Here is a 16,745-nt window from a genome sequence, read left to right as displayed (position 1 = left end):
TCAAGTACAACAAAGGGAACTAAAATGGGTGCCAGATATATTAACTAACTTTATTGAGGTAATAATTTCACAATATATAAGTTCATCAAAATATCTTGTTACACACCTTAAATATATATAATTTTAATATTCAATTATATGTCAATGAAGCTGAAAAGAAAAAAACAAAAGTAACTTCGAGTAGGTGCAAACTGAAGACGCCATGTGAATAGCCCATATCAGATATTAGTCAATTAACTGTATTAGACACAGATAAAAGTCACATTTCCTGTTTTCTCTTTGATAAATTATTACTGATTTTAGCTTTGAGTTCGAATTAATCTATGTCCTATTAATCTATGTATACCTTCCTTTCATCACTATTTTTAACTTCTAAATTTTAATTTTTGCTATCTGGTATGATTTTTTAAATCCACTTTAAATATTTTTTGGAGGAAGATAAGATAAAATAAGTAAATTAATAAATAGAATATAGGTCTGGACTGTTAGTTATGAACCAACTATATTTATTTTACCGACAATAGTAGACTCAGTTTTTAGCCATCTAATTGCTCACATAGTTTATAGTAATCCCATTGTGGAGTACATTTCAAAATAACAACCGAATTTATTTGTCACGTTAGTCTAAAAGAATAATTTTGATTGTTACTGAAAGTATTAATTGAAGCACTGCATAAATGCTCCAAAGATTATTTACATATTTTTTCTCCCAATATCACCTCCTTTTGAAATTACAAATAAAATGTTTCATTTTTTTCTATTTGCCATCCACTCATACTCCAAGAAAATTTAAAAAAATAGCAACGAATTTGTATTGTATAAATAGCACTGTTCTAGTCTTGTGTTTTTGTCACATACTGTGTTCGTTGGCTTTTTGAAAATTGTGAGCTCTAGCACAGAATTTGCTTAGAGATCATGTTGTCTTCAGGTCAGACCTCACAGTTGCCTGGATTATCTTTTTGGTGTCTACATCCGATGTATTGCAGATTACACTAATTTTTGGTACTATGTGTATTAATGTTCTTTATTGTTTCTCATTGTCATTTGTTCCAGGTCTACAGCATCAAGACAAGAGTAAGGAATCACCATGGTACTGAAACGCACAATCTTAGTGAGTTAAGTTGCAGCATAAATCCAAGGGCCCACTGGGAAAACACACCGTCGGAATTTTCCATTCAGCAATAGGACACGAAAGGCATGGAAGGAGAAGACAAAGTGTCACACAGTTGACTGGGTTTCGGCCTTTCTTGAGAAAGCAAAGTGGGTCCTAGACATTGAAGAAAAGCATTTTTATTTGTTTTTTTCCTCATCTGAGCCTTTGCCAACTGTGCAACTCTCTCCTTTTGTTATCTTGCTTTTGCCAGTATATAGCTAAGTTTTTGTTTCATTTTGATTTTTTTTTTTTCCGCCAACCACCTTGTCAGGAAAGGATGAACCACACATTAAAATGCTCATTCTTTCAAGAATACAAGTTTGTAGCTCTATGTGCATCTATTTTTGTAGAAATACAAAAAAGTTGGTTTAGCATTGACGGGCTATTTTTGAGGGATGTATTTTTTTTTAATATTGTAAAAATTGTTGAGTTCTGTTTAAAGAACTTGCTCTCAGAGAAGCACTGGCACAAATGTTTAAAATGCTTATCTCTCAGATGTCTATTATATGCTCTGTCTGTGCTTTCTAAGTTACCTCAAATGTTTTATGTTTTTTCCTTTTTACAAAAGTAGCTATACCATAGACAAACCAATGCAGTATTGTTTTTACATTGAATCGCAGTAAAGATTTAATTCCATGTTAGCTCAATTAGTTTTAAATTATATGTATAGCTTGAAAAGTTTTTTTTTAAATGACCACACTAAAGAAATGATATTTCATTGCTTTGATTTCTCCCAAAGAATAACTTGGAGGCTGACTAATAAGAAAGTTGGCATAAACTTTCAATTAGATGAAGAATTCAGGAGACTAATTACCTTTCTAGCCCACCCAAATTTGATAAATGGAACCAGAGGTTATATACAACTACAAGGAAAAAACTGCATTTAACCATGCTACCTGTGAGTGCCAGTGACTTATTTTACCTGTTTCTAATTGTTCATTCATGGCAATTTAAAAAGTCATATTTTAAGTGGGGTTTGTTTTTCCTGAAAAGCATTTGAAGGAACAATATATCTGGGAAGGCACTAGAGAAATTACAAAGCCCTAGCTCTTTCTTATAATGCCACCTATCACTGTAAACTAAAACAAACAAACACAAAATTCTATATGTAATAGTTTAAACACAGAACTTAACAAATCTTTTTGTTTGTTTAAATCTGGCTTTACTTGATTTAATTGTTTTTAGAAAGAAATTTAGGGCAAAATAAAGTGTATATTAGGATTTAAATTTATGCCACAATTTAAAAATAAAACCAGAGGTCATATACCATTTAAATTGGGCTAAAAATTAAAAATTTGAGAATTTAACTTGATATGACTCAGGATCTAAATAAAGTTGAAATTATCATTAAGACACTGCTAGGAGAAGATTAAGATTATGAAAGTAGCAGTTATTGATACTGTTAAGACTTCAAAGGCAAAGTTCATTTCTTCCATCAACTGCTTCCAGAGATGTCATGTAAAAAAGTTGGTGTAATATGGAAGTTTTTTAGTTTTATGAAGAGGTTTTTTCAAATTTCTCCCATTTTTCTCTCCACCACATAAAATAGTATGATCAGTGAAATGCCACTTTCTGTCTTTAATTATTCATATGTTATATGTGAGCTTTTTAGACATGAACATGGCATGTTCAAATAGGCAGAGTTATCATAGATAATTTTCAAATCTTTTCCTTGGCTGTAATTTATGTATTCATTTATATACTATCCATCTTTTGAGTTTCAGATCTATATATTCTCTTGTACTGTTATCACTCTGCACTTTGCTGTTTCTTACCTAGACTCTCTTTTACACAATATGCACATTTTTACCAATGTGGGGTCCAAATTTAAGATACCTTCCACTCACTAATAATATGAACTTATATTTCCTGGGAGTAGCCCGGTTAAATTTTCTGTACTCTGGTCCATAATTTGATTTGATATGATCGTTTTGTTTATAATTTGCCCAAATACATGGAGCACAAAATTGTGTGAATTTATAAATCTGGTTTTGCCTTGTGTCCTTCTGAATTTTCAAAGCCAAGTGTTTAATAGTTCCCATGTGATGGCTCACAGGGTTATTTGCCTCATCCGCATCCACCTGTGGAATACATTAACTTCCTTTGTAATTTATTTGAAAGTAATGTCATACTCAAACTCATTCAGATCATTCAGTTGGATTTTCCCAATGAAGCGGAGAAGGAAAGTAGTACTCCTTGCTCCATTTCTTATTTTCCACCAAATTTAATTGAAGGGCATTACTTAGATGTCTTCTCCCTGAATGTAGACTTTGCTCTGTGTCTTTCCTGATAACTGTCAGATAAAAAATGTATCGGCTCTGAGGACCAGAGAAACGTTGGGAACCTGGTTTCTGCTGCACAGAGGAAAGATGTGTAAGTGAGCTCTCTCTTTGAAAACAGGACCCAGGCTGGGCACGGCGGCTCATGCCTGCAATCCTAGCATTATGGGAGGCTGAGGCTCAGGGGGATTGCTTGAGCCCAAGAGTTCAAGATCGGCCTGGGCAACATGGGGAGACCCTATCCCTACCAAACATTTCTGAAAAACTCCCTGGGCATTGTGGTGCACAACTGTTCTCCCAGCTACTCCGGAGGCTGAGTCAGGAGGACCATTTGAGCCTGGGAGTTTGAGTTTGCAGTTTGCAGTGAGCTGTGATTGCACCACTATACTCCAACTTGGGCAACAGCGCAAGATCCTGTCTCAAAAAGAAAAAGGAAAAAGAAAACAGGCCCTAGGTGTTTGGGATACACTGCCACCCAGAGAGTGGATCAAAAATATAAATAGAGAATGAGCATGTCTCTACAATTGTCTTCTAGGACCACATTGCTGTTACCACCAGAAGTCCTAAAAGAGGATGGGTTGTAATTTAGCATAATATTCTGAATTCATTCCAAGTTTAAAATTTTATCATTCTCTGGCTCTTCTTTTTTCACATCAAAATGATGCTGTTGGACTTAGAGGCTGCTGAACTGCTTTAATGAGGGCTACCATCTGCCTCCACAATTTTATTAAAACCACTCCACCTTTAGACAAAGGTGACTTTTGTCTGATTTTATGAAACAGATTTATTCAAGCTTTCTAAATGTCTGTGAACTAGAGCCTAGAAAATCATCTCATTTATTTTAAATAGAATATGTGCTTCCACCAATAAACCGTCGGGAGCTAAGAAACAACATAATGTTGACAAATCAGGATCCTAACAGATTATTTTGTCCCTCATTGTTAATTTGAAAGAGCCTCTGAACTTTTGAGAAATCAATGTGTCTTCTTAAGAAAGTTAAGCACCCTCTCTTAACCTTCCCCTCTATTTGCTCTCTTTTCTCTTTCTTCTTAAGAGTATTTGTATTATTTTGTTAAGCAAAAATGGCCAAAATTGCTCTAAAATTTGCAAAATGAGAATGAATGGATTGCAGATAATTGAGGGATTTATTTCTTTAACTTTATAAGACTTAAAAAAAAAAAAAAACAAATTCTAGGCACTGACATGAAAGTTGCCTTTGAGAAGTTTGTTATTCATTTTGCAAAAAGTGTTTGCCCATTCCTGTTCTAAGATTTGCAGAATATGTCACACTATCTGGCTTTTGAGTTTGCTATCTGGTTTAATGTTGTATTTATAATTTAAAGTGGCAATCAGAGACTGTATTTCAAAGACCTGTATTCTATCCCTTAGTGAGTGTCCCTTCTTTAAATAGTGTTTGCTGAATTAAGCCGGTGGGGGCAGTGGCATTAAGTGGTGGAAAAAGGAAAGTACATATGTTAGAGTTTTGACTGATGGATAAATACAAAGCAGAATGAATTAATGGAAAAGAGTTTGGCTGTTAGGCCATTCTCTAAATTCTAGTTTAGCCACAATTTTATGTGTGGTTTGGGGTTTTATTTATTTATCTCATGAGTAAAATGGGATAATACCTAACAGGCAGGCTGTGTACGTTGTAAATCACATACACGCACACACAGACACACACACACACACACACAGATCAATCATCTGGCTCATATTAGATGTTCAATAAATAACAGCTACTAGAGATGCCTATCAGTTGAGTAAGTAGTTCCTTAAATTGAGCTCCCAAAGGTCTCTTCTCTTCACGTCCGTATTCGTTTCTGCAGCAATCAAATAGATACATGATTGTTTTTCTGTAAGCAATTACTACAAAGAGAATCTTTGTCTCCTACTAACCGTCCCTCCTACCTGGTATAGGAGATAAATGTACATTTCTTAATTAGCTGACTTTTTAGTGTATCATTTCTGAAGGAAAAATAAATTAACCTTATAGTGGCGTGTAGGTCCAACTCAGTTTTCTTACATGTTCCAAAATTTTATTTAAATTACTGTGTCCAAAATTATGAGGACAGTGTCATTCATTCACCATGGTTTATATTTTTAGTTATATATTGAACTTCCTTGGCACCTAGGATAAGAACATTTCTTTTGAAGTTCTCCGATTTTTTTTTATTTTTACTTGACTCGAAGGAAAGTTGCAAAATATGGTGGAAAAAATCTTCCGCATGAAAAGGGGGAAAAAACACAACCATTTACAATCTCAGTCAGCAGATTTATTCTACTCAAGGAAAAAAAGAAACCACCTTATTGGAAGCAGATGTTGACACTGTGTCAGTTATTGAAGATGGAAGGAGTTCACTTGAGCCATTGCAGTTACAAAGGGGTATTGATGGCCGTTCGAATTCCTGGTTGATCACCTTTGCAGCCAAGGGAAAGACAGCAGAAACTGTAGGGGATCAGAAACGAAATCAGCCTGCCAGTTTAATGGAGAGGCTCCTAGAAACTCATTTTTTTTTTCTTTCCTGTAAGATAAAAGACATCTTTCAGAATAAGAAAGGCTTGTTTGAGAGAGAAATTACAGTTTATTCTCTGAAAATATTTAAAGGCCAAAGTGCCCTTTAAATCTATTATGAAAGCATTAAAAGTATTATTAAAATCATTTTAGAAAAATTGGGCAAAAATTTTAGCCTTTCAACATCCATTCAAAAATGCATGTTGAAAACAAACATAGAACCTATAAAAAAGTGAATGTTCTGGCAAGTGGGGGCATGAGTGGAGCCTATAAGGAAACCTCAGTCTCGATAACTTCAAAATGTTACTTTCCTTGGTAACTTGATCATGGAGATTGGTCACAGCACAGACATTTAGAATTTTTTAGCAGGTTTTTTTTTCCTCTTTTTAATCTTGTAGTGCTCTCTGGGAATTGCACCATGTACACTTTTCCAACCTATAGAAATCGTCATTATTGTTAAATTATCTCAATTTTTGTATTTCTTTTATTGTCTATTGTGCTTTTTTTGTTTAAAAATACTTTTATAGTTTTAAAGTATTGATCAAAGTAGTATTCTCTTGAAGTCGTAGTCAATTTAATTTGATCCAGTAAGTTTTTCTGAATCTCCTTTTTACGTTCCAATAAATTCTATTATAATTAAGTGTACTTTTACCAATTCCATTGTATAAGCAAACAGACACCTTTTAGAAAAGGATAAGTAATCATCAATTTGTTTTTTTTTAAAAAAACAATTTCTAGACTACTAAATTTGGCATAAGAATAATGCTTTTAAAATGCAAATACTTTAGTTTTTTGGTATATACATAAGATGTGAACTTTCCTATTGATATCTCTTTATATTAATAGAGATGTACATTTCTTTCTATGCTGTGGCTAGAGCAAAAGTTAATAATGATTATTTACACAATTGATTTAATTTCTTAGGATATGTACAATATTGGATATTATATCTGATTTAAAAATACTATTCCGTACCTTTTTTTCAGGAGATAAAACATAGGGAAAAGTTTTCATGTGAATTCTTTGTTTCATTTTAAAGTACATATATGTAAAGGGAAGATATGAATACAATTTGTTTTTATTATATAAATCTAGGTAAGGTGAAATGCTTTTGTGAACAAAAATACAGTGTAGTGAATTTTATATCTGTCACTTGATTAGATAAACTGAAAACTAATAGAAATATTATTTTAGTGCATTGAAATACCATGAAATTTCAGACTTATTAGTTCTACAAGCAGTTATGCTACCTTAATTTTGTGTTTCCAGAAATAAAAATTAACCTTAGTTATGCTGTCATTCTTAATTAATAAAAAATGTATAACTCATAAAATTTTTGGCTTTATAAGATAACTATGAAATTATATATTTTTTCTGTTTTTGTGGGACTGGGAAAACATTTTCTTATTTCTGTTCACTCTTCAAATGCAGGTCTCATAATATGTGTCAATGATACCAGATGATGGAAGGACTTTGTAATAAAAACAGATGTCATTATCTTCAACTTGTTCAATAAATAATTTAATGTGAATTGAATGTTTATATTTGAATGTAGCATTTGGATTTGGTCTGCATTTCTTGAGAATTTAAAGCTCTTTTTGTTTCCTTCTTATTCAGTTAAGCATCTTATAAATATTTTGGAAATTACAACATCTTAGGTGTTTTTAATTAAGAAGTTAATTTCTAGAGCCAAGAAGTCTATATGTTACAGCAAGGAATAGATTATAAAACACATGTTTATAATGGAAAAGCAAATGAAATAGGGTATATTAATTACATAACAGCAAAAGTCTTGAGAATTTTATAATACAATGCTTCTAAGGATATTGGTTGACCAAGGTGTGTTTTATTGTTTTTACATTTGTTGACAGGGACCCTACCATAAGTAATATGAAAAAACAAACAAAAACTTTTCCACGATGCATTAACATTGAAAAGAGAATTCCAAGACCGTGTATTCTGAAGAAAGCTAGAGTTTCTCCACGTGGGCCCTCAATTTTCTTATTACACGTATCTTTAATGTGAAAGTACTAAAGTCCGAAAATCAGCATTTAAATAATAGACTTTCCAGCATTACAGATGAAATAATTTGGCACAGGCTTTTTAACTGTCTACCACATTTAGAATGTGGTGTCAAAATGAGCTTTTTAGAACTGCTGTAAAATATCACTACATTGCTACAACGATAATGGCCTAAAACAACACACATTTACTATCTTACAGCTCTTGTGGGTCAGACATTCGGCGAAGATCTTAGTCTTGGTGGGCTACAGAATGTAGGCGGCATTTCTTCTGGATGCTTCCTAGAGAGAATCTTGCTGTTTCCTGCTTCTAGAGTCCTTTGCTTAGCTTCCTCCCATCTTCAAATCCAGCAACCTGGTCAAGGCCTTTTCACATGGCATCACTGACTTTCTCTTCTTCCTCTCCCTTACATGTGTAAGGACTCATGTGATTACAATAGCTGCATCTGTATAATCCAGAATAATCTCATCATCTCAAGGTTTTGTTTTATTTTGTTTTGATGGCGTCTTGCTCTGTCGTCAGGCTGGAGTTCTGTGGCGCGATCGGCTCCCTCTGACCTCCGCCTCCTGGGTTCAAAGGATCCCCCTGCCTCAGCCTCCCAAGTAGCTGGGACTACAGACGCGTGCTACCACGCACGGTTCATATTTTGTATTTTAGTAGAGACGGGGTTTCACCATGTTGGCCATGATGGTCTCCAACTCCTGACTTCCTGATCTACCCGCCCTGGCCTCCCAAAGTGCTGGGATTACAGGCGAATGCCACCGTGCCCGGCTCAAGGTTCTTAATTACATCTTTAAAGTCCCTTTTTCTATGTAAAATAACATATTCAGTGGTTCTGGGGATTAGGACTTGGAGCCATTATTCTACCTACAACAATTAGTATTGGACTTCTGTCATTTTCCATCACTCTTGTAATCAAGAAGGACTATTTCACTGGGAGTAGCAAGTCATAATGCTTGCGTTGGCATTTGTGTGGGGGTTTGTCTTCATTCATCAAATAATTGCATATAAAGAAAATTTCTGTCACTATTTCAAATGTTTCATGTAGTTTCTATAGTACTTCAGAATCCAAAGGGTTATGTGTTACTTATGTAAGATGAGCAGTCTGCGGGGTGGAGAGCAGGTCATCTCCGGCAGATTCTTCCTAGCTGAAGTGTGTTTCCTCTGGGGACAACCAAGTACGATTTCATTGTTTTGCTTCCTTTTTTGGGAACATAGGCCCATCTTGTGATGCCCTAAGTCTCCAAGCATCTTATTTGACCTGCTTATACACATTTGACTAAATAGCTAAATACGACCACATTGACGTGGTAAAGCTTTAACACTTTTGTCCAGATTGAATCACTCCATCTGCTATCAGTTAAGCAGTGGAAAAACTTATGGAAAAGCAAACATGTTTTGATAGATTTAATGTGTAAAGAGGGTATCCATACTCTGGAATGCTGCTGATCAATAAATGAACTGCAAGACTTTGTTCGAAACAACACTCAAGCACAACTGTTTTACTTTCCATACCAAGTTTGGCTGTGACTGAATGAAGAACACCAGCATTGATCTTTGCTTTGCACTTGTACAAGAGACTATTTGCAGAGAGCCAAATATAGCAACAGAGGATTTAATATCTTGCCAAAAAATACAAAATCTGTTCCCCTTTAAGCATGACACTCTGTCCTTTCTTGTGGATCTTGCTAAAAGGAAAATATAGCTTTAAACTCCCCGATTCTTTCTGTTGAAAACTCAAGAATCTTTTTCAAATGAGCTCTGTATGGTTTTGTGGTGTTTTATGTTTCCAAAAGAAAATGGCTACATGAGAAATCTGTCCAATGTTATTTTTCTTACAAAAAATACGTCTGGTGATGGCTGTATTAATTAATTTGATTGTGTTTACACAATGTTTACCCATGTCAAACCATCCTATGGTATACCTTAAATATATACAACTTTTATTTGTCAATGATAACTCAGTAAGTCTGGGAAAATATCTTTAAGTCAAAGGTTAGAGTCATCAGAAATAAAGAAAAATCATACTTCGATAACTTCAGGACTAATCAAGGATAATTGGGTGACATGATATCATGCTGTGTGCCATTTTGTATTAAACAAATTACACCAACAATAAAAAAACAATTGGCTTCAATCAACGAGGTGCTTTCTTTGTCTTAGAACATGGATGCTTTGTTCTGAGTGTTGTCTGATGGGTAGGCAGATTAGTTCAGATTTCTCTATAATGTGGTTAATGACAATAGCTCTTCTGCTCAGTTTATGATGCATATAAAGAATTTTGAAAATAGTCTTACAAACTTCACCATGAAGTTTCCGCAGTGACAGCTTTACCAGACATCTCCGTGTGGGATTTTAAAACAAACACAAGGCTGTTTGGAAATACTTGGTATATGTAAATATGCAAAATATGCTGAACAGTGCTAACAGCTGTAGGGTGTACTCCCTCATCCTTGAGCAGAATATTTTGGTGGCAGTGTGGTTATTTTTTCCATCTTTGCTTTTAATTCTCCCCCTCTTGTCTCCACCCACTCACGCATCTACAATCCGCTCCAAAAGCACAAATTTAACACCCTTCCCCCTACTTCCACACTGCTTCCAAGAGAATCATTTTAGTGAATTCCCACTGGAAAAGGTGGGTGGTGGCTTGATGGAATGTTTCTGAGTTACATGATGTTGTAAAGCCTGAGCTTCGGGGAACTTGCTTGGACTTGATCTGACACCAAGCTCACACACAGCCCAGACACTCTGTAGGCCAGATTCCATTAAGGCTTATCATTGCAAGAAGAGGAAAAGTCCTGTTGTGAGTGGCCCTTCAACCACGATGATTCCAAAGATCGCAAAGTAATCATTTTAAGTGTGTGCTATCAGGTTCTGTAACATCCTTTTATGAAAATAAGCATATGCCCTATTTTCATATGCCTTTCCTCAGAGCCCCAAATGGAGGGAGGACACAAGAAAAGCTAAAATTCAAAGTCTCTTCTTATGGCATCTTGAGGGATTGAAGGTTTGAAGGAAAAATGATACCAAATATGAAGAGAGAAGGTCCACATCCTAGGACGATTTCCACTGGTGATTTGTTGATATCATTTAATCTTATATTTCTGTTTATCTGTCCAAGGAAGATCAAGTGAAATAAGAAAATCTAAATGGATTTGGGAAAAATAAAGTACTATACAAATACAAATAAATAGGAAACAATATTTAATGAAAGTCCTTGATCTATCATGAGTATTACGTGAATTAATCTCAAGTAACTCTCACAAATAGTAATATGCAGATAGCATTATTTGGGAAGCTTTTAGCAATATAAAAATGGGGGCTGAGTTTCAGCAATGCTACTTAGAAGCTGCACATTTTGGATAATTTTCTTGACCTCTTTAAATCACAGGGTGATCATCTGTATGTAAAACGAAGTTTTGCTTTGTTTTGTTTCGTTTTTTTGAACTGGAGTCTAGCTCTGTCACCCAGGCTGGAGCGCAGTGGCTCGATCTCGGCTCACTGCAACCTCCGCCTCCTGAGTTCAAGGGATTTTCCTGCCTCAGCCTCCCAAGTAGCTGGGATTACAGGTACCTGCCACCATGCCCAGCTAATTTTGACATTTTTAGTAGAGACTGGGTTTCACTGGCCAGACTGGTCTTGAACTCCTGACCTCGTGATCTGCCCGCCTCAGCCTCCCAAAGTGCTGGGACTACAAGCGTGAGCCACTGTGCCTGGCTGTAAAATGAAGATATTAAAGGAAACTACTTCACAGAGTTGTTACAGGGATTAACTGTTTAATTTACTTATCACTGAAAAAATATTGTTGTTTCTCTTTAATTAATCTAACTTTTCAGTAATTGAGGAAATCATCAGTAAAGTCCATTCCAAAAGGCACTGATATAATTTGGCTCTGTGTTCCCACTCAAATCTCATCTTGTAGCTCCCATAATTACCAAGAGTTGTGGAAGGGACCCAATGGGAGATATTGAATCATGGAGGCAGGTCTTTCCCTTGCTCTTCTTCTGATAGTGAATGAGTCTCACAAAATCTGATGGTTTTAAAACGGGGAGTTTCCCTGCACAAGCTCTCTGTCTGCTGCCATCCATGTAAGATGTAACTTGCTCCTCCTTGCCTTCCACCATGATTGTGAGGTCTCCCCAATCATGTGGAAGTGTAAGTTCATTAAACCTCTTTCTTTTGGAAATTGCCCAGTCTCGGGTATGTCTTTATCAGCAGCACGAAAATGTCCTAATACAATAAATTGGTACCAGTAGAGTGGGGGCACTGCTGAAAAGATACCCAATAATGTGGAAACAACTTTGGAAATGGGTAACAGGCATAGGTTGGAACAGTTTGGAGGGGTTAGAAGAAGACAGGAAAATATGGGAAAGTTTGGAACTTCCTAGAGATTTGTTGACTAGCTTTGACCAAAAGGCTGATAGTGATATGGACAATGAAATCCAAGATGAGATGGTCTCAGATGGAGAGGAGGAACTTGTTGGGAATTAGAGCAAAGGTGACTCTTGTTATGTTTTAGTAAAAAGATTGGAGGAATTTTGTCCCTGCCCTAGAGATTTGTGGAATTTTGAACTTGAGAGAGATGATTTAGAGTACCTGGTGGAATAAATTTCTAAGCAGCAAAGCATTCAAGAAGTGACTTGTGTGCTGTTAAAGGCATTCAGTTTTATAAGGGAAGCAGAGCATAAAAGTTCAGAAAATTTGCAGCCTGACAATGTGATAGAAAAGGAAAATCCATTTTCTGAGGAGAAATTCAAGCCGGCTGCAGAAATTTGCATAAATAACAAGAAGCTGAATGTTAATCCCCAAGCCAATGGGGAAAATGTCTCCAGGGCATATCAGAGGTCTTCACAGCAGTCCCTCCCATCTCAGGAGATTTAGGGAGAAAACATGGTTTTATGGGCTGGGCCCAGGGTCCCTGTGCTGTGTGCAGCCTAAGGTCTTGGTGCATCCTAGCTGCTCTAACAGTGGCTGAAAGGGCCCAATGTAGAGGCTGGGCTGTGACTTAAAGCCTTGGCAGCTTCTGTGCAAGTGCACAGAAGTCAAGAGCTGATGGTTGGATAACTCCACCAGGGGAAAAACCATGACGTGCCAAGGTGCTTGCTAAAGGCAAAGGGAATACAGAATGGGTAGCAGAAGAAGGTAGTCATCAATACCAGCTAAGACAATGTGACCAGCTGCAGAAACAGGGACTGTAATTGTCATGAATATTTCCTTCTCCTTTTGTTAGAAACATGTTTGTGAACGCATACACTTGTACTAAGAAAATACCTTCATTTTTTTTCTTTTTCCTTTATCACGTGACGTAAGATTTATTGACTTCATATCAGCATTTAAGTTTATGTAATAGCATTTAGGTTGGGGACTGTTGCATTTCTGGTTGTATGAAGGAGAGTTGTATTTTGTTAGGTCTAATTATGACCTTATTATTGTCTTTATTTGAAATTATGTGTGATTTCAGGAGACATGTATGGGTTTAAGTCGATAAGCAGTGGACTTGTGATGGCTAATACTGAGTGTCAACTTGAATGGATTGAAAGATGCAAAGTATTGATCCTGGATGTGTCTGTGAGGTGCTGCCAAAAGAGATTAACATTTGAGTCAGTGGGCTGGGATATATATATATAAATATATATATAAATATAAAATATATTTATTATATATAAATACATAATAAATATTTTATATAAATATATATTTACAGTATATTATATTATATATATTTTATAATTATAATTATATATGATTATAATTATATATAAATCATATATAATATTTTTATATTATTATATATTATATAAATATATGTGATAATTATATATTATATAAATATATTTTTATACATATATATATCCTATTAGTTCTTCTCCTCTAGATAATCCTAATATAGGCACTCAGCTGGGAGTGACAGAGCCAGGATCCAAACCCAGATCCCAGATTTAGCCAAACAGAAATCTCAGAACTCCATACCACCCGAAATTTTTGCTGTTGTCACATCTGAATGTATTTGCTGTGAGAAGATTGTATAATCTCATAGTCAACTGGGATAAAAAGAGACAGGAGGAGGAGGTAAAAATGGCCAGAAAGGGTAGGGCACTTTGGAAGAGTGAGGGAGAGTAACGTGGCTTCACGAATGACAGTTCTGAGAGACTTTGGAGCTGTAGAACATTATTTGCAACTTGGGGATAGAGAATAAATTCATCTGATATATTCTTCTGGTCTCAAGGAATATGATTATTCCTTTACTCAGTTCATCCTCAAATCTCATTAAAGTAGTGCATAATGGATTGGAAGAATTCTAGCTTCTTGATGCTGAAATCTTATTTTTCATCTGAAACTGTCAACTCCCTAATCTCGCTAAGTGTTCAGCGCTTGTTTGGTCTGCTAGAAAAAAAATCAAAATTACATTTTAGTCCTGAAATTTTTTTTTTCATGAAGCACCCTCATTTCTCACACTTAGAGTATGTGTTTGGGCAAGACTTTAATAAACGTGAACAGAATAAATCATCTGAAAACACTTATCTTAACCTGCAGCTTCTGTGTCAGAAAGCTGAGAGGCTGTAAGATTCTAGCGTCACCTTACTCCTCACTTGCCAGTTGTTTGACGTGGGAAACGTACCCTTCCTCATTAGTAAAAAGGAGAGGGCAATACCTATATTATAGGATAGATATGTGGATTACATGCGATAATGTGTAAGTACCTGTTAACTACTAGACTTCCCAGGAAGATTAGAATTTTATGCATCAATTGGTATTGGCTCAAATTTACTAGGCATCTATAATCAGGAACTTTACAAAAGTCACCTCTTTGAATCCTCAGAACAACTTTTCAAGGCGGGTTTCCTTATTTTCACATTAGAGATGAAAAACTGAGTTGCAGGGATTTTAAATAACATGACAAAGAAGAATCAGGATTAAAAGTCCAGTGTAATTTCACATCTCGTGTATTTTCCGCTACACCAACCTCCATCTCAATCTACTGTACAATTAACATTGAGTGCCTAATGTTTGCTCACATTCACATATAAAATATAAGTAAGGCAGAAGTCTACTTAAACTACAAGTAAGACAGAGATTCTACTACAAGTAACTGAAAGCCTGGTTTTTAACCTGTTTCTACCACAAATTAGCTGTACTCTGCACTACTGTCTTACTTTCTTAAAATTGAATTATGAGACTGACACATTGTAAGTAATTGGACAATCTAGTTCAATTTCTGCATGAAAATTCAGATTACTGTGAATTATAATCCCCGTTTCCTTCTTTCTCTAAACTCATGAAAATAAAGCAGGAGAAATCATCCTACCCCCAGAACTTGTGTGTGTGTGAGTGTGTGAGTGTATGTGTGTGAGTGTGTGTGTGTGTATCATATCTTTTTCTCTTTATTTAGACTTTCTATAGGGTCAACTATATGTGGTAAAAATACTAATAGAAGTAAAACAAAGTAGTGATTTCAACCCCTAGAAGTCCTGATTTGAAGTCATATGGATGTTTAATCCATTTCCCCTGTCAATGTTGACAGTGAATATGGTGTCTGTATTGACTATTTGTAATAGACTAAACCACTCTCTCCCATCAGGAAGTGCACATTCATAAAAACAAGTCTCAGAAATGACAGCTTTTTCATGGAAATATTTTTGGATGCAACCACTGCACCTTGCTCTCTGCTGTGGACCTGTGAGGCTTCTAAACTTGTCCATGTTCGGTGGCCCTATGACAGTTCTCTTAGCCTTGTCAAAAGAATTCAGCTTCTCTGATGTGGAACTTTTTATCGAATGCCACAGAAGAGATTTTTACCTGTTTTTATTTCTTGGTTGTTCTGCTAGGTCTTTGCTATCCCAGCCCTGCTAAACCTTGGCGGCTAGAGCGAGCCGGGAACAGACTTTCCCTCTGAAGTCTAAAAGGATTAGCTTTGGAAAGTTAATCACCTAGTGGCAGATCCAGGATTTGTGGGGCCTGAGACTTAGGAAAGCTGGGGAGAGGATGACCTTTTAAGAAAAAGAATCCCAAATGAATACTAAGTTATGTACATAAGTGAATGCTGAAAATGAGAAATCACAATGGACACATTTTGAAAAGAAAATCAATGCCATAAAAAACAAAATTCAGAAAAACAATGTACATTTTCCTTAATTACTTGTTTAAAGATGCATATGTGATGCACTGTATTTCTAACGACTAGTTTTAATCCTCTGCACACTTTAAACCTGTTTTTTACTTTTTTTCACTACACTCTTGTGCTTGCTGATAGAACACTGATAGGATATGTTCATAGAGAGAGGTCATCTCAGGCCCATTTGAAACATTGCAATGGAGGGGTTGAAGTATTCCCAGAAGCCATTTCTACGCCAACAAATGATTATTTAATTGTACATAGATATATTTGAAAATGGCATAAATACATCCACTAAATCTCAGTTGTATGTATTGACCAACTCAACCTTGTCTTAGTTTCATCCCCACCACCCCATAACTGGAACATGTGATGGAAAAGACAGTATATGTGAGTGAAGGAGACAGTGTTCTTAAACAATAGTGCTTAAAACAGCTAATTTTTGAGAAAATTACAAAAACATATGTCAACATGAGCTCCAGATTCATCCCAAGACCTGGGAAAGGGCCTGTGCAAGTAAGACCTGGAAGCTTTAGCTGGTTAGCCTCACGGCAACTCTCCTATGCACATGTCACTTAAGCACGACTCCCATGATAAAAACGGAAGTTCTGCTTAGAAAGGCATCAGATTGTGGCTTTGCACCTTTACTTTCTGGTTCCTATC

General features: G+C 35.7%; 1 protein-coding gene and 1 pseudogene across 4 annotated transcripts in view; both read left to right on the top strand.

Moving 5' to 3' along the window:
• Positions 1 to 7,478, top strand: part of VGLL3 (vestigial like family member 3) — a 50,583-nt gene extending 43,105 nt beyond the window's left edge. For all 4 annotated transcript variants that reach the window (XM_007986171.3, XM_007986170.3, XM_007986173.3 and 1 more), the window contains exon 4: positions 1,054 to 7,478. In XM_007986171.3, the coding sequence (XP_007984362.3) occupies positions 1,054 to 1,097 (44 nt within the window). In that variant the 3' untranslated portion in view covers positions 1,098 to 7,478. The remainder of the gene's footprint in view (positions 1 to 1,053) is intronic.
• LOC103228694 (uncharacterized) lies at positions 5,825 to 10,106 on the top strand (annotated as a pseudogene).
• The last annotated feature ends 6,639 nt before the right edge of the window (positions 10,107 to 16,745 follow it).

The sequence above is a fragment of the Chlorocebus sabaeus genome, chromosome 22 (genome assembly GCF_047675955.1).
Source record: "Chlorocebus sabaeus isolate Y175 chromosome 22, mChlSab1.0.hap1, whole genome shotgun sequence".
Classification (NCBI taxonomy): domain Eukaryota; kingdom Metazoa; phylum Chordata; class Mammalia; order Primates; family Cercopithecidae; genus Chlorocebus; species Chlorocebus sabaeus.
The sequence above is the reverse complement of the archived record's forward strand: the minus strand, read 5'-3'. Positions and strand labels throughout refer to the sequence as shown.